The 24,959-nt window shown below is 42.7% G+C and overlaps 1 protein-coding gene across 2 annotated transcripts in view; it reads right to left on the bottom strand.

The window, feature by feature from the left end:
* Window positions 1-10,076: 10,076 nt before the first annotated feature.
* LOC140714330 (sorbitol dehydrogenase-like) overlaps window positions 10,077-24,959 on the bottom strand; it is an 83,235-nt gene continuing 68,352 nt past the window's right edge. The window contains exons 8-10 of one of the 2 annotated variants that reach the window (XM_073025493.1): window positions 21,658-21,779; window positions 12,680-12,837; window positions 10,077-12,513 (exon numbers count right to left, since the gene is read on the bottom strand). In XM_073025493.1, coding sequence (XP_072881594.1) covers window positions 12,684-12,837; window positions 21,658-21,779 — 276 coding nt within the window. In that variant the 3' untranslated portion in view covers window positions 10,077-12,513; window positions 12,680-12,683. Of the gene's footprint in view, window positions 12,838-21,657; window positions 21,780-24,959 lie in introns of both variants that reach the window. The other variant, XM_073025492.1, reaches the window with a different exon arrangement.

A 24,959-nucleotide genomic window follows, 5' to 3' on the forward strand; every position in this document is an offset into this window, starting at 1 on the left:
GGGACCCAGGACTGAAATAAAATTGTCTGGCATCTCCTATGAATGAAGAAGGTAGAAATTTGTCCTTGGTTAATAAGGTTGTGGTACGGTGGATGCCATTCCCCGGGATTCTATTCCACTCCATACCGAGTCACTTGGATGTAGGGTGGATGTGATCCGTGTGAGGTCGTCATCCATTGCTGGGAACGGCTGAGCAGCAGCACCAGTGACAGAGGAGGCCAAGTCCTTGAGAAGCAGCGCTGTCAGACTGGGTAGGCCACATACAGTGACAGAATCAATATGAAGTCTATAAGACCACAAGGCATAAGAGTAGTAGGCTATTCTGCACTCCAATCATTGCTGATTTATTTTCCTTCTCAATCCTATTCTACTGCCTTCTCCAAGTATCTTTGATATGGTTACTCATCAAGAACTTTAAATATACCCAATGTCTTGGCCTCCAGCCCATTGTGCACCAGGCTCTGTATAAAGAAATCCTTCCTCCTCACTGAGGCTGTGCCGTTTGGTCCTAGACTCTCCCACATCATCAGCATCCTCTCCACTTCCACTCTAGGTCTTTCAATATTCAGTAGGCTTCAATAAGGTCCGCCTTTCATTCTTTTAAACTCTGACAAGTACAGGCCCAGAGCCATAAATACGCCTCATATATTAACTCCTTCATTCCCAGGATCATGCTTTAAAACCTTCTCCAGATCCTCTCCAATGCCAGCACAACCTTTCTTAGATATGGGGTCCATTTGCTCACAATATGCCAAGTGCAGTCTGACCAATGCCTTATAAAGACTTAGCCAGGTGGGTATGAAAGATAAAGGACTGGAGAGGAAGGAATATGATAGGAGAGGAGGGAAGACTATAGGAGAAAGGAAAGGGGGAGGTGATAGGCAGGTGAAAAGAGGTAAGAGGCCAGAGTGGGGAATAGAAGAGGGGAGGGACAGGGAATTTTTTTTTTAACCTGAAGGAGAAATCGATATTCATGCCATCAGGTTGGAGGCTACTCAGACAGAATTATTGATGTTACTCCTCCACCCTGAGGGTGGCCTCATCTTGGATATATTTACACACACACATCTACACTACCTTGCAAGTTTATCCATTCTATTCAACAAATCCCAGGTATTAACAACTTCAAAGTAGAGTGTAAAGTAATACATTTCCTATTAAAATTAATAGCTACTGTGTTATATTCATGATTCTAATGTCAGACCATCGTGATGTTTAATTAAGAATAATCAGGAACCAAATATGCATTGCATCTAATAACATGTCACTGGATTGGATGTAGAATTTTTTTTTGTAGTTTAACTTTCCTATGCTTGCTTGTATTTTTATATAATCACCGTATATACATTCAATGGCCATTTTATTAAATACCTTCTATACCTACTCAAGCAGCCACTGAATGTATGTTCATGATCTTCTGTTGCTGTAGGTCATTCACTTCAAGGTTTGACATGCTATGCCTTTAGAGATGTTCTTCAGTACTGTGGTAGCGTGTGATTATCTAAATTACTTTCACCTTTCTGTCAGTTTGAACCACTCTGGCCGTTCTACTCTGACTCTCTCATTAACAAGATGTTTTCACCCACAGGGATGCTGCTCACTGGATGTTGTTGTTTCCCACATCATTCTCTGTAAAGTCTAGTGATGGTTGTGTGTGAAAATCTCAGGCGATCAGCAATTTCTGAGATACTCAAACCACCCCATCTGGCACCAATAATCAATTCACGGTCAAAGTAACCGATCAGATTTCTTCCCCTTTCTGATGTTTGATACGTACAACTGAACTTCTTGATCATTTCTGCATGCTTTTATGCATTGAGTTGCTGCCACAGGATTGGCCGATTAGATATTTGCATTAACAACAGGTGTACAGGTGTACCTAATAAAGTGGCTACTGAATGTACTTGTAATTGTTCAGTGAATTTTCCAGTAATTACAGTACAGTTGCTTCTGTATCTTTCTAATCTAGAAGCTTCCTAGTTTTCAGTAGCAGGTATCATGTTACTTGAATCTACTTTACATGTTAATTGTTACCTTTAGTCTGAGCAATGAGTGACTACAACTGCTTTTTACATTGACTTCACCTTGTTCTCTCAGCTCCTCTTTCTTGTATGTTTTCTGCTATTGTAACGATTAAACAATTGTCACACCCATAAAGCAACATCCAGATAGGATGAACATGGAAAAATGTGAACTTGCTGAGAATGAAATTAAGTATATGTTAGAGAATAATATTATTAAACCTAATTCGAATTGGAGTTCACCTTGTGTTATGGTGCCTAGGTCAGATGGTAGAATTCAGTTTTGTACTGACTACAGGAAGGTGAATGCTGTAACGAAAACAGATGCGTATCCAATTCCTAGAGTGGATGATTGTGTAGATAAAGTTGGAAAAGCAAAGTTCCTTGCAAAGATTGATTTGTTGAAAGGGTATTGGTGTGTTCCATTGACGGATAGAGGTAGAGAGATTTCTGCGTTTGTAACCCCATCTGGGTTATATGAATATAATGTTCTTCTATTTGGGATGAAGAATGCCCCAGGTATTTTCCAGCAGATGATTAATTCTGTGATTCAGGTGTTAAAAGACACGGATGCCTATATTGACGATTTAGTTACAGGAAATGATACTTGGGAAGCACATATTACTGCGATGGAGAAACTATCTGAAAGGCTTTCAAAAGCTAACTTAAGTATTAACTTAGTTGAAAGTGAATTTGATCATGCCACTGTGACTTACCTTAGTTATGTTGTAGGTCTGGACTTGGTTAAGGAAAATGGTTAAGGAAATAAATCAAACTCCAATTTAGCAACAAAAATTTGATGTTACAGGAGTATAATATTTTGATAACTCATATTAAAAGCAAATATGTGATTGCTGATTGTCTATCTAGATGTTGAATGTACAATGTAATTTTTTATGCAGTGATATTTTAACATTTGTAACACTCCTACTGTATAGTAATTTGTAAGCTGCTGTATGATAATACTACATATACTGTGTATGTTGTAAATTTTATACATCTGTATTTTTTTTGCAAATAGTTAATTGTTAAAATTTTGCTCATGACAGATCCAATTTTTTTTTTGGAGGGAGGTGTTACATACCCCATGGGTATCTTGTGAATGTCTTATGACCATGATGTAATTGAGTATCTGGTGAGCATGATGTAATGGTCTTGTGATGGTGGGGTGATGTAATTTCCCACCAGTGTGAGGTCCCGTGATGTAATTTTCCCACCAGTGAGAGGTCATGTGATGGCCTGTTTCAACAGGTATAAAACGGGAAAGCCCTTTTGTGACGCAGGTCAGTTCGTCGTTTAATTCGTCAGTTACTCTGTTATGCTGTGTATTCGTCTCATGACGCAGTTTTGTTTTAAAGTGGATTTTTACTTTCTATCTTAAGTCTCAAAGGTTATTGCCGGCAGTTTCACCAACACAGCCAGTTGTGATTTGGTTTCTACCTTTGCAATTCAGTTGGAGAGTGAAGAATTTACAGAAGTACGGAGAACCCGAAGGATGGAGTAAAGTTGGTGTCATCGGCAGTTTATTACAGGATCGACCTTATTGAATCCTCGTTCAGAAGGTAGTAACCTGCATCCGAGATAATCCCTGCTGTAAAAGCAGAAAGGGTTGGGTGTCAAAGGCTATGGGGAGAAGGCAGGTGCAAGGGTTGAGAGGAAAATAAATCAGCCATGATGGAATTGTGGAGTGGATTCGATGGGCCAGATGGCTTAATTCTGCTCCTATGTCTTATGATCTTAATAGGCCAATGCAAATTGCCCTAGTGTGTGATGATTTGTAGGTGATGGAGAATAAAATGGGTTAGGATTAGTGCATTAATGGATGCTTGTGGGCTGAAGGGCTTGTTTCTATGCTGTAACTTTCCACAGCTGTCCATTTGCCCAGCTGAGTCCTCACTGACTTGCACAACTCCTGATCCATCTCCCTATGGGCCTAAATCTCTACAGGCCGTCACCTTCACCAGACTACAATCTTCTGGGTTCTTGCATTCCTGGTATCCTTACAGCATACTTTCAGAAGCACCAGGGTCCAACAATATGTAGTTTTACTTCTTGGGTATAATATGTGATTTGTGTCAGCAGTATTTATTTCACCATGCGGTTGCACCTAATATCTACACCTTTCATTATTTTCGTGGTGTCCGGGCTGGCAGGCTGTATATTGTGGTCGACTGCGGATGTCTGCGGCATTCACGGATTCAGGGCCTCACGCCGTGGTGTTGTCTGTTTACAGCTGCCAGAAGAGTGTCATCGGAGCTGGTGCACCGCAACAGGGGCGGTGCAGCGTGGCATCCGGTCCGGAGTCAGTGCTGCCCCCCAAATGTCACTTGGCAGACAACAAACCGCATTGCGGTTGACTACAAGTTTCTGCAGCATTCATGGACTCAGGTTCTAGACTATTTTATTCTGCATGGCTGAATTTTGCTGCCATCTTCCGAGGGGTGATTGATAAGTTTGTGGGCTAAGGTAGGAGGAGACGAGTTATACAGCTCTCGTTACATGAACATGCAGTTCAACACTGAGTGACTATGCAGAAAGTTTGAAGTTAATAACTCATCAGGGTGATTGATAAGTTCATGGCCTAAGGTAGAAGGAGATGAGTTATTAACTTCAAACTTTCTGCATAATCACTCAAAGAGTTGACCTGTATGTGCATGTAATGAGAGCTGTATAACTCATCTCCTTCTACCCTAGGCTTCAAACATCAATCACTCATCTGTGGACACTTTCTGGAGGTCCAAAATCAGTATGCTCCACGACCGCTGGACTAAGTGCGTAAGTGTAGGAGGGGACTATGTTGAAAAATAAATGTGCTAGGTTTTCTAAAATTGACTCCTTCTACCTTAGGCCATGAACTTATCAATCACCCTCGTACATTTGTTTACTATCTTGTATGCCATATGTGTGCTTTGTGCTGTGTGTGACTGTTGGTACTGTGTTTTGCACCTTGGACCTTGGTCAAGTAACAACACTGTCTCATTTAGTGCTGTATTCATGAGTATTCACGTATGAATGACAATTAAACTTGAATTCCATTGAATGAATCAGGGCATCTTTTAGATCAACCTTCGCCCTTGATGTCACAAAATACTGAAGGAACTCAGCAGATCAGGCAGCATCTATGGAGAGGAATAAAAAGTCAATGTTTTGGAACGAGATCCTTCATCAGGACCTCTCAGGATCTTCAAACCGTTCAGGCCACTTTATTAGGTAAACCTGTACACCTGCTTGTTAATGCAAATATCTAATCGGCCAATCATGTCGCAGTTCTCTTTATTCCCACTCCTTGCTTCCTGCCAATCAGCCAATGCTTTATCTATGCTCATATTTTTCCTGTAGCACCATGGGCTCTAATCTTGTTAAATTTCCTTATGTGTGGCAGTGTCAAAGGCTTTGTGAAATTCCAAGTAAACAACATCTGCTAATTCTCCTTTGTCTATCCTGTTTGTCATTTACTCAAAGAATTTCAATAGATTTGTCAGGCAAGATTTTCTCTTGAGAAAACCATGCTGACTTTGGTCTATTTTATTAAGCGCCTCCAATACCCCCAAACCACATCTTTAACAACTGACTCTGACGTCTTCCAAACTGCTGAGGTCAGGCTAACTGGCCTATAATTTCCTTTCTTCCGCCTCTCTCCTTTCTTGAAGAGTGTAGTGACCTTTGTAATTTCCCAGCCCTCCAGAATCTTCCCAGAATTTAGTGATTCTTGAAGGTTATTAATAATGCCTCCACAATCGCTTCAGCTACTTCATTTAAAACCCTGGAGTATAGTCCATCCGGTAGATGTGATTTCAGACCTTTCAGTTTCTCAAGCAACTTCCCTCTAGTAATAGCATCTGCATTCAATTCCTGACACTCTGGAACTTTTGGCACATTGCTAGTGTCATCTACAGTAAAGACTGATGCAAAATATTTATTCAGTTCACTTGGCTTTTCCTTGTCCCCAATTACTATTACTCCAACGTCATTTTCCATTGGTCCAATATCCACTCTCAGCTCTCCTCTACCCATTACATATCTGGGGAAAAAAACCATTTGGTATCCTTTTTGATACGTTGGCTAGCTTACTTTCTCATTTCATCTTTTCCACCCCCTTTGGTTTTTTTTAGTTGCCTTCTGTTAGTTTTTAGATTTTCCCAATCCTCTAACTTCCCACTAACTTTTGCTCAATCATATTGCCCTCTCTTTTGCTTTTAATTTGGTTTTGACTTTCCTTGCCATCATCCCAATGATACAGAAGGAAAAATCTAAAGGTTGTAGACAGTATACATACTTTTAACTTTGAACTTAATAGATGCCTGAAAGTTCACACAGACCTAGTGGGCTGAAGAACCTGCTTCTATGCTTTATTTTTCTATGGCTCTTCATTTGTCCAGGTCAGAACTCACTGACCTGCACAGCTCCGGATCCATCTCTCCATAGCCCTCAAATGTCCCAGTCTGTCACCTCCAGGAGACCTTCAATCCTCTGAGTTCCTACTTTCTTGGTCTTCTTATACTTTCCTCTTGTCTCATTTATTTCTTAACACTATGTCTCTTCCAATGTTTTGAGTCATATGCCCTTAATTTGGCAACAGTAATGTTTGGCAATGCTAATTGCTAATGTTTCTGTATGTCGTGGTCCGGTCCAGGGTCCGCGGGCTCCGGACTCCGGGTCCTCCAGCTGTCCCTTGTTTCGGTTGGACTAAACCATAAACACCTGACGCTCATCTTGTTGGCTGGGAATATAAGTGGCCCTGGGATTGAGTGTGGTTGGGGTGTTGTCTTGTCAAGCTTCCCATGGAGCAAATGGCTGGTATGGCCACTTGCTATCTTTAGGCTGCATTGGAGAACCATTGCTTCTTGGAGCCTTGCTGTCAGTAGTCAGAGCTGTCATTGCGGTATGGATTCAGCCATTTCCTGGGCCAGCTGGGTGGCCGTCAGCCACCCTGAGCTAGGTAGGGATCCGGTTGTTTCCGTAGCCAGCCAAGGTTGCTGGCTGTAACGGCTACTCAGAGCAGCCCTGATGCAGAGATAGAGCTGTCTGTCGTTCTTTGGTGTTTGTCTCTTCCTGTCCTCGCCCCATGGGGTAAGTCGGGCTGTCCTGCCGTTGCCCTGTGGGGGAAATCTGTCTTGTCTTGTCCTCGCCTCCGTAGGGTAAGTCAGGCTGTTCTGCCGTTGCCCTGCGGGGGGAATCTGTCTTGTTTTGTCTTTACCTCTGTCGGGTAAGTCTGGCCGTTCTGCTGTTACCCGACGGACAGTCCTGCCCCACTTTGGTGTGGAGTGAAAGTTGAGTCCTGGCTTGTCGAAGGAGAAGTCCTGGCTCTATGTCTATGTTCTGTCCAGTCTCATGTCAGTGTCTTGTGAAAGGTGAGTCCCGGCTTGTCGAAGGAGAAGTCCCGGCTCTATGTTTATGTACAGTTCCTAGTCTGCCTCCAAGCTCAAGCCAAGCCTCAAGACCCCAAGTCTCTAGCCAAGCCTCGTCACGTTTTCGCCTGGGTTTGGGGGTCCGAGCCCGAGGCAAGACCCAATGGGTCCTTGTCCAGCCTCGGGCTCGGAGTCCACCCCAGGCTCCTTGTTCCCAGTCCCTTGTCCTGCCCTGTTCCTAGCACGGCAATGTCTGTGTCCTGCATTTGGGTCCTGATACAACACCCCCATATGACACTGTAGCATATCTGAAGATATCTTACCACTCTGAATCACCCTGTGAATGCAAGCTATTGTATTTTGTGGAGTCAGGCAGTGAGCCAATAATAAAGGACTACCCAGAAAGCGACCTAATATTGACTATAGTGACTTGGCATTTTTGCGTCTAGTCCATTCGTTTTCTCAATTGGTAAGATTCCAAGAGCATTGATGCAATAGATTCATCAATGATTGTAAAGACGTAACACTTAAGCTCTCTTGTTGGAGATAACCATTCCCTGGTACTTACGAGATTCTTTGGCTGACCCATTGATGAGAGGAATCATTGATTACTTTGTTACTTGAAGGATTACAACGATATTGAACGTGATTAATGGTGAAGATAGTCAGATGTTATTAGACATTAGAGGACATGCATTTAAGGTAAGAAATGAGAAGTTTAAAGAAAGTTTAAACTTTAAAGAGGATGGTTTGATGTTGTGCTGTTCTCCGAACTTGGCAATTAGCTTGCAGATGTTTCATCACCAGTCGAGGTGACATCCTCAGTGTGCAGTTGTTGGTGTTTTTCTCTGGGAGTTCTCACATTCATATGCCCCTGCCCACCCATTTGCTTGCCTTGGTCATGATTGGCTGTCCCTTTATTTGACCTTTGAATTCTATTGGCTCAAATTTAATTGGCTCTTAGGGGTTCGTAGATGGCACCAATTTCAATATGTTTGTTTACAGAGTTATCAGGAAAGAACCAAACTTCTAAAATTCCTTGTGCCTGCCTCCTGTATGCCTGCACCAGAATCTCCGTGGTGTCCCTGTTAAAGTGGTGTCCTTCTTGGTCATCACGTAGAAAGATCAGCAACAATTGATCATGTCTCCGTATCGCAAGTTTGTGTTCCCGTAAATGAGTTGGGAGTTTACATCTTGTCTGGCCTACATAGTTCTTGTTGAAGTCTCCGCAGGTGGTCCTGTACACCACATTGCTTTTGTCGGTTGTCTTTAATGGCACTTTGGTTCTTACGACAAGCTTTCTTAAAGTGGGAGGCAGATGCCTGGAATGGTAGTGGTCGAAGCAGATACCACAGTGGGATTTAGGAGGCTATTAGATGGACACATGAACATAGAACATTACAGCTGAGTACTGGCCCTTCAGCCCATCATGTTATGCTGACCTTTTAACCTACTCCAAGTTCACTCTAACTTTCCCCTTCACATAGCCCTCAATTTCTCCTTCATCTAAGTGCCTCTCTAAGAGCCTCTTAAATGTCTTTGATGTAGCTGCTTCTATCATCACCCTTGGTAGGATATTCCACACACCCACCATGTTAAAAAACCTACTGATATCCTCCCTATACTTTCCTCCAATCACCTTAAAATTATGTCCTCTCATAATAGTCATTGCTACCCTAGGAAAATGGCCCTGGCAGCCCTCACTACCTATGCCTCTTATCATCTTGTACGCATTGTCACCTCTTATCCTCCTGTCCTGTACCCCAAAGAGAAAAGCCCTAGCTTGTTTGACCTTACAATATGCAGGGAAGGTTTGGATAAGGATCACGTGCAGGCCAAAGAGATTTAGTTCAATTTTTGGTGCAGACATTATGGGCTGAAGGGCCTGTTCCTGTACTGTACTGTTCTATGTTCTTATAAAGGATGGTAGGCCAAGATTCAAACAACATTTATTATCAAAGTAGTTATGCAGTACACAACCCTGATATTTGTCTTCTCACAGACAGCCACGAAACAAAGAAAACTATGGAACCCATTCAAAGAAGAACATCAACCCCCCCCCCCCCCCCAACGCACACAAAACAAGGACAAATCGCACAAGTGGCAAAAAAAAGGAGCAATAAAGACAGAATACAGAACAGCAAATCACAAAGTCATCAAAAGAGTCCGGGTGTATTCAGTTCAGTTCAATCCAGTGCCGTGTTGCTGGCTATCTGCTGGTCACATTGCCTGTCCACCCCAATCAAGACTGCACAAAACAGCCAACAAAAAGGAGAGTGATCAGAAACCAGAAACACATCATAACGTGAGCTACCGAGTCCAACCCACAAACCGTGTCCATTAAACCTTGCCCAAGACCCATGAACTCCAGCAGCATCGAGTGAGAGAGAGACTGTTTGTATGCAGATTCCTTTCCCCAGGAACAACAGATGAGAGGGAGAGTGAGAGTCTGTCAGTGATGGAATTGATGAAGATTGTTGGATACAGCTTAATCAGCCTCCCTTCTATTGATTCTGTCTATACTCAGTGAAGCTGCTAGCATTATCAAAGACCCAGCCACCCCAGACATTCTCTCTCCTCCCCTCTCCCATTGAGCAGAGGATACAAAAGCCTGAAGCACGTACCATAAGGTTCAAGGACAGCTTCTATCCCACTGTTATCAGACTCTTGAACAGACCTTCTGTACAATAAGATGGACTCTTGGCACTTTATCGTTTGCTGCACTGCACTTTTGCAGCAGTGTTTATTCTGCATTGTTGTCTACATTATTTATGCACTGTGTAATGATTGGATCAGTATGAACAGTATGCAAGACAAGCTTTACACCGTATCTTGATAATTATGAAATTAATAAACCAATACCAATTCTACTACCAGATCAGTAGCTTTGTGGAGTCTTTATGCATGGCTGCTATAGATCCCAAACAGAAAGGGAGAAGTCCCTGGTATCCTTGGCAATATTTATTCCTTTATCAAAATTACAAATGTTGTCAACCAGCTTTAAAGTCAAAAACAGGAATGATTTACATTTATATAACATCGTCCTTGCTCTATATTCACTTCATAACTAATTAAGTACTTGTTAGATGTAGTCGTAGGTGCCAGCTGCACACACATAGGTTCCATCTGAACAAGGAGAATAATCCAGAATAGAAATTGTTTTGTGCTTCACTTCAGTAGGAGTGATTTAGGAGTGTGAAAATTACTTATTTTTTATTTGTATAGTTGTGTAAATCACTTGCTGGTGTAATTGTTCTGACTTCTCGCCCCTTTGCGGTCATGATGCAGGTGTCTCAGCTCAACTGTTTAATCCTCTCCATAGACGCTGCCTGATCTGCTGAGTTCCTCCAGCATTTTGTGTGTGTTGCTTTGGATTTCCAGCATCTACAGAATCTCTTGTATTTATGATTGTTTTGAGTTATTTTGTGTCTGCAATCATTTTGTGTTACCACAAACAAGAGAAAATCTGCAGACTCTGGAAATCAAAGTAACACACACAAAATGCTGTAGGAACTGAGCAAGCCAGACAGCATCTAGGGAAAAGAGTATTTTGTGTTATGTTACACCTTCTCCAAAATGTAATTGGGACTTTTCTGATCAAAAATCATTCTTGTCCATCTAATGTGATTGCAGGATAGTCACACTGCTCCAGAAACAGCCAGTGTAGGTTGTTTCCATGACTACCAGCTATTGTTTAAGGTACTCCACACTTACGAGTCATTTTTCTGTCCTTCATCTTGACTGAGTTATTAACTCTCTACTCTCATTCCAACAATCCTCTGATCAGCTCTGGCCCAGGGTGTGACTTCTCCTCACACCCACCACTCCTAAATAGATAACACACATAAAATGCTGCAGGAATTCAGCAGGTCAGACATCATTTGTGGAGAAGACTAAATAGTTGACATTTCAGGTGAAGACCCTTCATCAGGACTGGACATGAGGGGTTAGAAGACAGAATAAGAAGGGGAATGAGTACAAGCTGGCAGGCGATAGTTGAAACTAGGTGAGGGGAAGGTGAGTGTGTGGGAGAAGTGGAATGAAGGGAGAAGCTGGGAGGTGATAGGTGGAAAAGAAGAAGGAATCTGATAGGAGAGGGGAGTGCACCGCGGGAGAGAAGGAAAGAGAAGGGGGCTCCAGGGGGAGGTGATCAGCAGGTGAGCAGCAGAAAAGGGGTAAGAGGGGGAGCCAGAATGGGGAATGGAAAAAAGACAGAAGTCGGAGACTACCCAGACAGAATATGAGGTGTTACCTCATCATGGCAGAAGAAGTGATGGACTGACGTGCTAGTATGGGAATGGGAAGGAGAATTAAAATAGGCGTTCACAGGGCAATTGTATCTGCTGTGGCGGACTGAGTGAAGGTGTTCCCCGGTCTATGTCGTCTCACCAATATGCCAAACAAAAGCACCAAAGGCTGATCTCCCACCCCTTCTGTCACACGCTCATTGGTCACAGACCATAGGGATTGAGATCATAATTAGGCTATTCAGCCCAATGAATCCCCTACGTTTCTCTGTAAGAAGGCCATGGAGTCGGAGATAAATGAAAGTGGTTCAGGCTGGTACGGTACATCAGATTAAGAATTGTTGACTTTATAGATTCAGCACCAGCCCTTCAACCCATTGAATCCATTCTGACATTTAAGCTTCAATCTACACTAATTCCAATCTCTTCTTCCCACTTCCACCCAGATTCTCCCGATCGCCAGCAAATTAGGAGCAAATTACATTGCTCTATCAACCCATTGACCCTCACAGCTCTGGAATGTGCGAGGAACCCTGCACAGGTACCGGAGAACGTGCAGACTCCACATGGGCAGGATCGAACTCATGTCTCTGTAGCTGCCTTACCAGAGGAACCACTGTTACCATGTATGCAAAACAATTATACCAGTGTACAAATAAAAAACTAAGTTATTTTCACACATCTACATAACAATTTCTAAGTCAGTTGGGTGTCCTAAGACAGTAACAGATAATGATGGATCAAAGTTAGGAAACCCTCTTATTCTTTGGAATAATACTTGAGAGAACCACTTCATCATTTCTCTAAAACAGCACCATCATGAAATTTCTGTAGTAAAGAGAACTCCAACCCTCAACTTCCTCATTCACAGGTAAGGGAGAGACCTAATGACCATAGCTGGAATAAAAGCACAAGGAAACACAACGTCAGTGAAATAAAATCTTTTGATTAATGTTGCTCTGCAGAGTTAATCACACACTCTCCAAGAGACATGAAAACTTTCTGTAGCTAGTATATGGTTTAAGGTGAATCTTGAAAAGTCAAGCTACCCAAGGTCACACACCATGTCAAACTCGGTCACACTGCAGCATCACTTTAATCCCCAGTTGTTTCGCAGTGGTTTCGAATGCCTCAATGGCCTGGCTCAGTGGGAAACGATGAGAGATCAGAGGCTTCACGTCCACCTTCTTCGAAGCCAGCATTGCAATTGCTACGGGATACCTGATATGGAAAAGTAAAAGTCTACATTTGGTCAAATGGCGAGAACTTAATTCAGCACTTAAAAGGCACCTCAACAACTCATATTTACACTGCTGCTATAACATGGCTAAAGGTGTCACCAAGTATTGTCAAACAAAATTTAATACTAAGCTATGCAAAGGAACACTAGGCGGAGAAAGTAGCAGGAAGAGTCATGAAAGCTATTCAGAGGGATATTGGGGTCCAAGTGCATAGCATACTGAAAATAGTTACTCCAACAGATAGGGTGATATGTCTTTCTTGCCTTCATTGGCTTAGGGCACTCAGTATAAAAGTTAGTTTGTTATGTTGCAAATGTACACTCTGTGGCCATTTTATAAGGTGCACTTGTACATCTGCATGTTAATACAATTATCTAATCAGCCAATCACGTGGCAGCATCTCCCTGCATAAAAACATGCAGATATACTCAAGAGGTTCATTGGTTGTTCAGACCAAACATCAGAATGGGGAAGAAATGTGATCCAGGTGATTTTGACTGTGGAATGCTTATTGGTGCAAGATGGGGGCAGTTTGATAATCTCTGAAAGGCAAACAGGTTTTTTTTTCCACTGAGGTTGGATGGGACAATGGCTTGAGGTCATGGTTTAAGGAGGAAAGGTGTAAAGTTTAAGGGGAACATGAGTGAAAATAAACTGCCAATGCAAGTGGCACATGCAAGCTCGATTTCAACGTTTAAGAGAAGTTTGAATAGGTACATGGATGGTAGGGGTATGGAGGGCTATAGTGCTGGTGCAGGTCAATGGGACTAGAAGGTTTAAATGTTTTGGTATGGCCTAGATGGGCTGAAGTGCCAGTTTCTGTGCTGCACTTTTCTATGATTCTATGATTCTACACAACAGTCTCTAGAGATTACATGGAATGGTGCAAAAAATGAAAAACTTTGAGTGAGTGGCAATTCTGTAGATGAAGATCCTTGTTAATGAGATCAGAGAAGAATGGCCGAATGCATGCAAGCTGACAAGAAGGTGGCAGTAATTCAAATAACCACACATTACAACAGTGGTGTGCTGAGGAGTATCTCTGAACATACATGTCAAATCTTGAAGTGGATAGACTACAGCAACAGGAGGCCACACTGTGTTCCAATCCTGTAGCTAATTAAGTGGCCACTAAGTGTATAACACTTCAGTTAGACCGCATTTCAAGCCCCATGTGCAAACCTGGTCGCCCCATTACAGAAAGGATGCAGGTGAGGTTTCCTTGATTGGTAGGCATAAGCCATGAGGAGAGGATGGACAAACTTGGCTTGCTTTCTCTGGATCAGCAGCCGGGGAGAGACCTACTGTAAGTAAATTTCATAAAATTATGAGGCAATTGGCAGAGCGTCAAAACTTTTCTTTGTGTAGAAGTGTCATATCTGAGATGAAATGCATTTAAGTGTGACGGAGGAAGTTTAAGGGAACGTATGAGTCAAGTTTATTTTACAGAGTAGTGACTTCATTATTGGATGGAACAATGAAATCTGGGAAGAGCAGGGAGGTGCCAGAGAGATGTTGGGCAAGAGCAGGTGAAGACTGTGGAGACTGTTCATTCTTGGTCACTACCTATAGGAACAATGTAAATAAGTTGAAAGAGTACAGAAAAAATTCCCAAGGATGTTGCCAGGACTGGAGAACCTGAGTTATAAAGAAAGACTGAATAAGTTAGGACTTCATTCCTTGAAATATAGAAGACTGAGGGGAGATTTGATAGAAGTATTCAAAATTATGAGGTGTATAAACCATAAGACCATAAGATATAGGAGCAAAGTAGGCCATTCAGCCCATCAAGTCTGCTCCTCCATTCAATCATGGGCTGATCCAGAGTATAGATAGGGCAAATGTAAGTAGGCTTTGTCCACTGAAGTTAGGTAGGACTACAACTAGAGGTCATGGGATAAGGGTGAATGGTGAAAAGTTTAAGGGGAACATGAGGGGAAACTTCTTCACTCAGAGGGTTGTGAGAGTGTGGAGCAAGCTGCCAGCACAAGTGGTGCGTGTGAGTTTGATTTCAACACTTAAGAGAAGTTTGGATAGGTACCTGGACAGTAGGGCTGTGAAAGTCTATGATCCCAGTGCAGGTAGATGGGGCTACTGTAGTTTTCTATGACTCTAAGTTAGATGATAAAAATGAGAATATTAAAATGGAATTGTCAAACTAGGAGCAAGCTCTATCCCAGAGATCACAGGGGTGATGAGTGAAATGGACCTGGTACAGCAGGGGCACCAGAGCTTTCAATGAGCTCAGGTTTATGGTATTAATTAAAAGAAATGCATTTCTGAGGTGATCAGACTGGCCAATGAAAGGATTAAACATTTCTCAAATGGGAATTCTAGGGCGTGCTGTGGTTGGAAGCCTGTGAGAGACCATGGAGCCATCATAAATATTGACTAAGTCCATAAAAGGGAAAGGTTAGACACAGTGCACTGTCCAAAGATTACATTACTTGCCATTGCGATATTGTTGTGAAATTGTTCCATTTATAAATTTACATATAGTGAATTGCACAATTATATGAAATTGCACAAGATCTGTTGTTCCCTTTCCTACTTAGTCATTTTATCTTATTGTGTTTGACCAGAACTGTAGACAGTACTCCAAGTTCAGCCTCACCAATATTTTGTACAACTGCGTTCCAACACTTGCACCCAGTCCCTCACCAATGAAGGCAAATGTGCCATATGTCTTCTTCATCTGTCTGTGTCACCACTTTCAGGAAACTATATACTTGTACCCTGAGGTTCCTCTATTCAGCTGCACTTCCCAGGTTTGTCCTGCTGTTATTTAACTTTCCAAAAAAGCGCTGCTTCATATCTCTCTGAGGTAAATTCCAGCAGCCATTCCTTTATCCACTGTCAATATCATGTTGTAACCTCAGACAACCTTCTTGTGACATCAATTATTCTGCGGTCTTCCAGCACCTTTCCTATGGCCAATGACACTCTTCTTGGAGAAATTCACTGCCTGGCATTTCCTTGGTACTGACATTACTTGCCACACCCACCTGTGCCTAAGGCAGCTGCACCTATCTGAGATATTGGTTCATCTTGCAAATCAAAATGAACATCATGCAATCATCAGTGGACTCTGCACTTCTGGACTTCCAATGAAAGGAAAGTCATTGATGAAACAACTGAAGACATCTGTTCTTGGGAAACTCCTGCAGTGATGTCCTGGAAATGGAATGATGAACCAGTAACCATAACCATCACCCATTGTGCAAGCAATGACTTCAGACACTGGTAGGTGACCATTGATAGATTTACCAAGGCTATTTGACTCCATGCTCAATCACATGGTTGCTCTGAGGTCAAGGGCAGTCACTCCCACCTCACCTCAGGGATTCAGCTCTTTGGACCTAGCTTGGACCAAGGTTGTGTTCGAGGTTTTTTTTGCAAGTGTAGATCACAGGTGCCTAAGAAAATCAAAATATGGCAGATGCCAGAAATCTGGAATAAAAACAGAAGCTACTTGAAACACTCAGCAGGTCAAGCAGTATCTGTGGAGAGAAAAACAAAGTTAATGCTTCAGGGTCAAAGACCCATCATTACATCTATGGGCAAGCATTGCTTAATAGTATTGCTGATGACACCTCCATCATTTTACTGATGGTTCAGAGTGGACTGGTTGGATTGACTGCTTTTTGTGCATGGGGCAGCCCTGTGCAACTTTTCTGTCTCAGAAGAAGGCGGGATCTATCATCAACATGAGAAAATCTGCAGATGCTGGTAATCCAAAGGAACTCACACAAAACGCTGGAGGAACTCAGCAGGTCAGGTGGCATCTATGAAAAAGAGTAAATAGTTGACGTTTTGGACCAAGACCCCTCTTCAGGATGGAGAAGGAAGGGGGGAAATGCCAGAATAAAAATGTGGGGAGGAGGAAAGAGGCTAGCGGGAAAGTGAGAAGTGAAGCCAGGTGGGTGAGAAAGGTCAAAGGCTAGAAAAGAAAGAATCTAATAGGTGAGGAGAGTGGACCATAGGAGAGATGGAAGGGAAGGGCAAGTAATAGGGAGTTGAAAAGAAGTGAAAGATCAGAGGAGGGAATAGAGGCAAGGGGGAGGGAATTGTTCACTGGAAGGAGATATCAATATTCATGCCATCAGGTTGGAGGGTACCAGGCAGAATATAAGGTGTTTCTCCTCCACACTGAGAATGGCCTCATCTCGGCACAAGAGGAGGCTATGGGTCGATATGTCGGAATGGGAATGGGAATCTTTATTAAAATGTTTGGCCACCAGGAAGTCCAATTTGTGGTGGATGGTGCGGACGTGCTTGACCAAGTGGTCCCCCAATTTACAACAAGTCTCACCAATGTAGTGGATGCCACAATAGAGGACCCCAACAGATTTGCAGGTGAGGTGTTGCCTCATCTGGAAGGAGTTTTTGGGGGCTTGATTGGAGGTGAGGGAAGAGGTGTTTGGGTGGCTTGCAAGGGTAACTTCCTGGAGGAAGATTAATGATGACCCCCACCACTCAGGACATGCCTTCTTCTAATTGCTCCCATCAGGGAGGAGATACGAGAGCCTAGAGACACACACCCAATGTTTTAGGAAGAGCTTTATATTGATCATTTTTTGCATTATTTATATTTTTATATATTTTTATTGTAAACTATAGTTATTTTTATGTATTGCTGCTGCAAAACAACAAATTCAACAACATATATCGACGATAAACTTGATTCTGATTCTGGTTTATAACTGTACTGAAACCGCTTGGCTAGTTCTGGAGTTCAGGTCTTCAGTGGCACAGCTGAGGTGTCTTCTGGCCCCATAACCCATGCTTCTCCAGCGCTCTCTGCTGTGTCACATTGAAGAGAATCAATCAGCTGAAGAACAGATTCTGTGACAGTGAGGAACTGTGAGAAAGATCAAACTGAATCACCAATTGCAGCTCTTTTCCCTCTTTTTTCCCTCTTTTCCAGCCTTTTATCCCTTTCACCAATCAACTTCTCAGCTCTTTACTTTACCACCACCCTCTCCCGGTTTCACCTACCACCTTCCACCTTGTCCTTCTTCCTCCTCTCCTGCCACCTTCTTACTTTGACTTCTCCCCTTCCTTTCTAGTCACCAGGAAGGGCTTCGGCCCAAAATGTTGACCATTTACTCTTTTCCATAGATGTTGCCTGACCTGCTGTGCTCCTCCAGCGTTTTGTGAGTATTGCTTCGCATATCCTAATTGTCTTCTATTGTATGTGCCCTCCGGGTTTTAGCAGTGAGCCAGCACTGTATAACAGGTGTATTTATAAACTAACTAAACAAAACCAAAGCCACAGTTCACATCTATGAAATACACTGAAACCCTGCTTTTTATTACACAAATTTGAAGCAAGATTTCAATTGTACTGTATATTATGTCACAGTTTAGCAAATCCTGTCCACAGTAAAAAGTTTTCTCTTTGTCTATTTCAAAATATAATAAATAATAACACAAAAATACTGTTATGAACATGCACAAAATATTTGAGGAACTCAGCAGCATCTATGGAGAGGAATAAGGACTGGACATTTCAGGCCAAGACCTTTCATCAGCACTGGAAAGAATGGGGGCAGAAACCAGAAGGAGTACAAGCTGACAGGTGATAGGTGAGACCAGGTAAGATGGAAGGTGGGTGGGTGGGGGAAGGAAAATGAAGTAAGAAGCTGAGAGGTGAAAGGGGAAGAGGTAAAGGGTTGAAGACGAAGGAATATGATAGGAGAGGACAGTGATCCTTGAGAGAAAGGGGAGGAGGAGGGTGATAGATGGATGAGGAGAAGAGAAGGTGGAAGAAGGGAATTCCACATTCTACACATCCATTCCCATTGATCTCCTTCCGGGCACTTATCTCTGCAAGTGGAAGAAGTGCTACACCTGCTCCTGCACTTCCTTCCTCACCTCCATTCACAGCCCCAAACACTCTTTCCAGGTGAGGTGACACTTCACCTGCAAGTCTGTTGGGCTCATCTACTGTATCTGTTGCTCCCAGTATGGCCCCCTCTGCATCGGGAGCATAGACTGGGGGACCGCTTCATCAAGCACCAAAAAGGTAGGACTTCGCAGTTGTCCTACAACCATCACGCTCCTGAGCCAGCGAGAATAACTTCACTCACCTCAGCACTGAACTGACTCCCCAATCTATAGAATCTCTCTCACAGATCCTACAACACAGTATTATTTATTTAGTTATTGAGATGCAGTGCAGAACAAGATCTTCTGGATCTTTGAGCTGTGTTGCCCAGCAACCTGACAACCCCTGACCAACTAACGTACCAACCGGTACAGCTTTGGATTGAGGGAGGAAACTGGGGCACCTTATTTTATAATTTGCATGATTTGTCTTCTTTTGCACTTTTTTTCCTGGTCAGTCTCTGTTATGTATCACTTTTTCATAAATTCTGTAGTATTTTTTTAAAAATTGGATATGTATATGGACAGAAAAGGAATGGAGGGTTATGGGCTGTGTGCAGATAGGTGGGATTAGGTGAGTAAGCATTTGGCACGGACTAGAAGGGCCAAGATGGCCTGTTTCCGTGCTGTAATTGTTATATGGTTATTTCTACCTTCTATTCTATTGTACTGAAGATAAGATCGAGGCAGGAGAGTTGTTTCCACTGATGAGTGAGACTAGAACTAGGGGACATAGCCTCAAGATTCAGGGGATTAGATTAAGGACAGAGATGAGGCTTTTCCCAAAGAGTGGTGAAATTGTGGAATTCTCTGCCCAATGAAGCAGTTGAGGCTACCTCAATAAATATATTTAAGGCAAGATTGGATAGATTTTTGCACAGTAGGGGAATTAAGGGATATGGGGAAAAGGCAAGTAGGTGGAGATGAGTCCATGGCCAGATCAGCCATGATCTTATTGAATGAAGGGGCAGGCTTGACGGGCCAGATGGCCGACTCCTGCTCCTATTTCTTATGTTCTTTATTTTCCTGTAAAAGCCTGCAAGGAAATGAATCTCAAAGTAGTACATGGTGACATATATGTACTTGGAACTTTGACCACATGTACACAGGAGGGTTTAAGTGTCATTAGCTTAATTAGGTTGGCACAGCATTGAGGGCCTAGTTCCAGTGCCGCACTATCCTGCAGTAAATGTCTTCACATCCCAATAGAAAGAGGATGTAGTGGAACATAAACAAATTATTCCTTTACTATGTTGACCCACTTATTCTCACAATGAGAAACTTTCCTGGTTATCACCGGCTCATCTTTTGAACAACCACTTCAAAAAATCTCTAGCAAGTTGGCTTCTACCTCAGGGTCTGCCCGTGAAACCAAACAGCCACCAGTCGGGGTTCCCTGAAGTTTGAATAAGGACCATTCCATTGTTGTCTCAGATGTGAGCAAGGAGATCACGGCATTGGTGAAAACAAAGTTGAACAAGGCAGAAGTTTGTGCTTAACAGGAATTGAGTTTCAGGGAAATGAGGGACATTTAAGACTATTCATGAAGGATATTGGGCAACAGTATAACTGATATGGCTTCTATTGAGATGTCACAAGCCATGTCATTGTTTCAATTTTTACATTCTTAAACTTCCTTCTTCCTGGTAGTTTGTTTACTCAGCCACAAGTGATTATACATGAGTTGCCAATAAATAACTCAACATGTATTTGAGAGAGCTGAACAAACTCCTTTGATGAGTGCTATCTGCAGTTAGAGTTTCGAAATTCATCACTACCAGCTGTGTGTGTTCACAAAGGCAACAAATTCTTCAAGAAGGCTTATTTCAGAAATGCATCTGTTTTCTTCTTTGATTGCTGACTTTCATGCCCTGTGTATATGAAACAAGCAAAATTGAACCCCAGCAGAGAGACGCTGGAGTTGGAGCGCTCCACCAGAGTGCTGAGCACCATGTGGCGCAGCGTTCAAACTGGAGTCGATGCTGCCCTTAGCGTTCGCTCAGCAGAAGACAAGCCGTATGCTGTTCAACTGCAGAATGCCGCAACATTCATGGACTCAGGGTCTTGGACTATGTATTTTTTGTATGACTGTAGTCTACTGATAGCTTATACGTGCTTGCTAACTTACAGTATATGTACTATATGGCCCTGTGCTGTGTATGTCTGCTGGTACTGGCTTTTTTTGCACCTTGGCCCTGGCGTAATGGTGTTTCATTTGGCTGTATTCATGTATGGTTGAATGACAATTAATCTTGAACTTGAACTATGAAGAAGCAGCATAAAACTTGAGCATCACACACCGTGTGCGTGTGTGTACGCGTGAATGCTTGAGTGTTTGCATACATATATGCACAGATGTGAGACAAGACAAAATCACTTGAATTTCTTTCTAAAAGATGAGAGCTAATAAATGCACTCACACTATAGAGTACGACCGTTGCCATTTCACATGGGACAAGCTCTCACTAACAGCAACGTGGCCACCTTATCCACTTCTGCCGTGGTGGTTGAGGATAGGTATTGTTCAGGGCACCTTTATTCTTCTGAATCTCTGAGAGAGCAGACAGCACCTTATCCTGACAGCATCGCATCCCCACATTACAACAGGACTGTGCTCAAAGCCTCCTAAATGGACCTGAAGCCACAGCCAAGTAGGTGACTCACAGATTCACTTTCCTTCAAATAGGTACAAACATTTCACAGCCTTGTCTCAGAATCTCAAAATAGTCTTGATGATTTTCAGGGATTGAGGAACAGAGAGGAGCTCCAAGAAAACAAAACCTGACACTTCGCCATAAATCAAACCTGAACGGAGTTAACCGCAGAGATTTGGCTTCCGTGCATGTATCTCAGTTAAAGTTAGAAGTCCATGTTAAGTAACTTCAGAGGATCAGTGAGAATCAGAACTTACGTGTTGCAGTATCGGAACATGCCCCGGATGTCAACCTCCCGGATGGCGGCATTTAGAAGAGGGACACTCACCAAATCCGGTCCATGCCCCACTAGGAGCACAGTCCCCCCGGACTGAGTCGCCTGGGGAAGAGAAAATCACACTAAAACCCAGAAGTGAAAATGCAACAGTATAAGGACTTTCGTACAGAGGTGGACATTCTGATAGGTAAAATTCAGCCAAATTATGCTGGCAGCCAAAGGTGCATTATTATGCTTTGTCTGCACCATCCTTTTTCAAAATCTTAAATCTTGTGACATCTTAGGCCGATGTTCTAAGCTCTTGAAATTTGCTTATTCGGCTTGTGTACCTGCCCTGGTTTCATGTGTTCACTGATGTCAAAATCCAAACCAGTACCTTGTTACAGTTGTTTGCCAGTGAGTTCAAAGTTATTTTTTTCTCCAAGTGTAAATTTATTGACAGAAAACTTGCCCAGGCAACTTTGGAGTCTATGTGGAATCCCCAAACCTTCCTACTGCATGACCTCGTGTTGATCTCAACCCTCTGGTATATAATTTTTAGATGGACCATTTTATCATCCCTTAACCTTCTTATCATCTATATCTTACTTACAACAGTAAAGAAATAAGGCAGGTCATTCATTATAATCAGATTTCACCAGAGTGTATGCTGTATATGAGCCTTGTCACTACCCTTCTCACTTTACCCTCTCAACAGGTCTTTCTATTCCCTTCTCACACTACTCTTCCTAGTTTTCACTTAAACACAAGAGACAACAGGTGCTGAAGCTTCAATCAGCACTCAAAATGTTGGAGGAACTCAACAGGTCAGGCAGCATCCATGGAGGGAAATGAACAATCAATGTTTTGAGTTGAGACCCTTATTTGTATTGTGGATGTCTGCAAATAATAAGAATTTCAGATTGTATACTGCATACACTCTCTGAAAATAATTTGAACCATCAGCTCTTTGGGTTGAGAACCATTCAGACCCCTGGCGGTTGATTCCCCTGCCCTGGGAAAAAGACTGATTCACCCTATCTATTTACCCCATCTATTCCTCTCATTATTTTATACAGCTCTATAAGCTCACCTCATCCTCCAACACTCCAATGGAAAAGTCCCAACCTCTGCTCAGCCTCTTCCCATAATTTAGTCTCTAAATCTCTTCTACACTTGTTCCAGCTTAATGGTAGGATGGCCCATTTTACACCGGTCCCCAGGGCCCAACCGTTCACTGTACCTCTGATTGCTTTTGTGCCATTCTAATTGGCTTTGTCAACAGATGAGCCTTGCCAGGAACACAGCACGTAGTCCTCGCTGACTCCCAGATGTCCTGAATATCACTCTGGACAGTGAGGAAGGCTATCAAAGCTTGCAGCCCGATCTGGACCAGCTAGAAAAATGGGCTGAAAGATGGTAGATGGAATTTAATGCACTTTGGAAGGACCTTCTAGGGTGGTGAACTCCAGGGCACTGTGAAGTGCAGTAGAGCAAAGTGGTCTGAGAATATAGATCTGTAATTCCTTGGAATAGGTAGATAGGGTCGTAAAGAGAACTTCAGGCACATTGGCCTTCATAAATCAAACTACTGAATACAGGAGTTGGGATGTTATGTTAAGGCTGTATAAGAAGGTGGTGAGGCCTAATTTGGAGTACTGAATGCATTTCTGGTTGCCTACCGACAGGAAAGATAGCAATAAGTTTGAAAGAGTGGAGAAGATTTCCAAGGATGTTGCAGGGACTTGAGGGCCTGAGTTTAAGGAAAGGCCGAATAAGTTAGGACATTATTTCCGGGTGTGTGGTGGTCATTACAGAGACTTGGATGGCTCAGGGACAGGAATGGTTACTTCAAGTGCCGGGTTTTAGATGTTTCAGAAAGGACAGGGAGGGAGGCAAAAGAGGTGGGGGTGTGGCACTGTTGATCAGAGAAAGTGTCACGGCTGCAGAAAAGGTGGACGCCATGGAGGGATTGTCAATGGAGTCTCTGTGGGTGGAGGTTAGGAACAGGAAGGGGTCAATAACTTTACTGGGTGTTTTTTATAGGCCGCCCAATAGTAATAGGGATATCGAGGAGCAGATAGGGAAACAGATCCTGGAAAGGTGTAGTAATAGCAGAGTTGTCGTGATGGGAGATTTTAGCTTCCCAAATATCGATTGGCATCTCCCTAGAGTGAGGGGTTTAGATGGGGTGGAGTTTGTTAGGTGTGTTCAGGAAGGTTTCTTGACACAATATGTAGATAAGCCTACAAGAGGAAAGGCTGTACTTGATTTGCAACTGGGAGATGAACCTGGTCATGAGTCAGATCTCTCAGTGGGAGAGCATTTTGGAGATAGTGATCATAATTTTATCTCCTTTACAATAGCATTGGAGTGAGATAGGAACAGACAAGTTAGAAAAGTGTTTCATTGGAGTAAGGGGAATTATGAGGCTATCAGGCAGGAAATTGAAAGCTTAAATTAGAAACAGATGTTCTCAGGGAAAAGTACAGAAGAGATGTGGCAAATGTTCAGGGGAAATTTGTGTGGAGTTCTGCATAGGTATGTTCCACGAGACAGGGAAACTATGGTAGGGTACAGGAACTGTTGTGTACAAAGGCTGTAATAAATCTAGTCAAGAAGAAAAGAAAAGCTTACAAAAGGTTCAGAGAGCTAGGTAATGTTAGAGATCTAGAAGATTATAAGGCTAATAGGAAGGAGCTTAAGAAGGAAATTAGGAGAGCCAGAAGGGACCATGAGAAGGCCTTGGTGGGCAAGATTAAGGAAAACCCCAAAGCATTCTACAAGTATGTGAAGAACAAGAGGATAAGACGTGAAAGAATAGGACCTATCAAGTGTGACAGTGGAGATGTTTGTATGGAACCGGAGGAAATAGCAGAGGTACTTAATGAATACTTTACTTCAGTATTCACTATGGAAAAGGATCTTGGTGATTGTAGTGACAAATTAAAACAGACTGAAAAGCTTGAGCATGTAGATATTAAGAAAGAGGATGTGCTGGAACTTTTTGAAAGCATCAAGTTGGATAAGTCGCCGGGACCAGATGAGATGTACCCTAGGCTACTGTGGGAGGTGAGGGAGGAGATTGCTGAGCCTCTGGTGATGATCTTTGCAACATTAATGGGGAGGGGAGAGGTTCCGGAGGATTGGAGGGTTCGGGATGTTGTTCCTTTATTCAAGAAAGGAGTTGAGGTCGCTTAGGAAATTATAGACCAGTGAATCTTACCTCAGTGGTTGGTAAGTTGATGGAGAAGATCCTGAGAGGCAGGATTTATGAACATTTGGAGAGGTATAATATGATTA

The sequence above is a fragment of the Hemitrygon akajei genome, chromosome 21, assembly GCF_048418815.1.
Source record: "Hemitrygon akajei chromosome 21, sHemAka1.3, whole genome shotgun sequence".
Lineage (NCBI taxonomy): Eukaryota > Metazoa > Chordata > Chondrichthyes > Myliobatiformes > Dasyatidae > Hemitrygon > Hemitrygon akajei.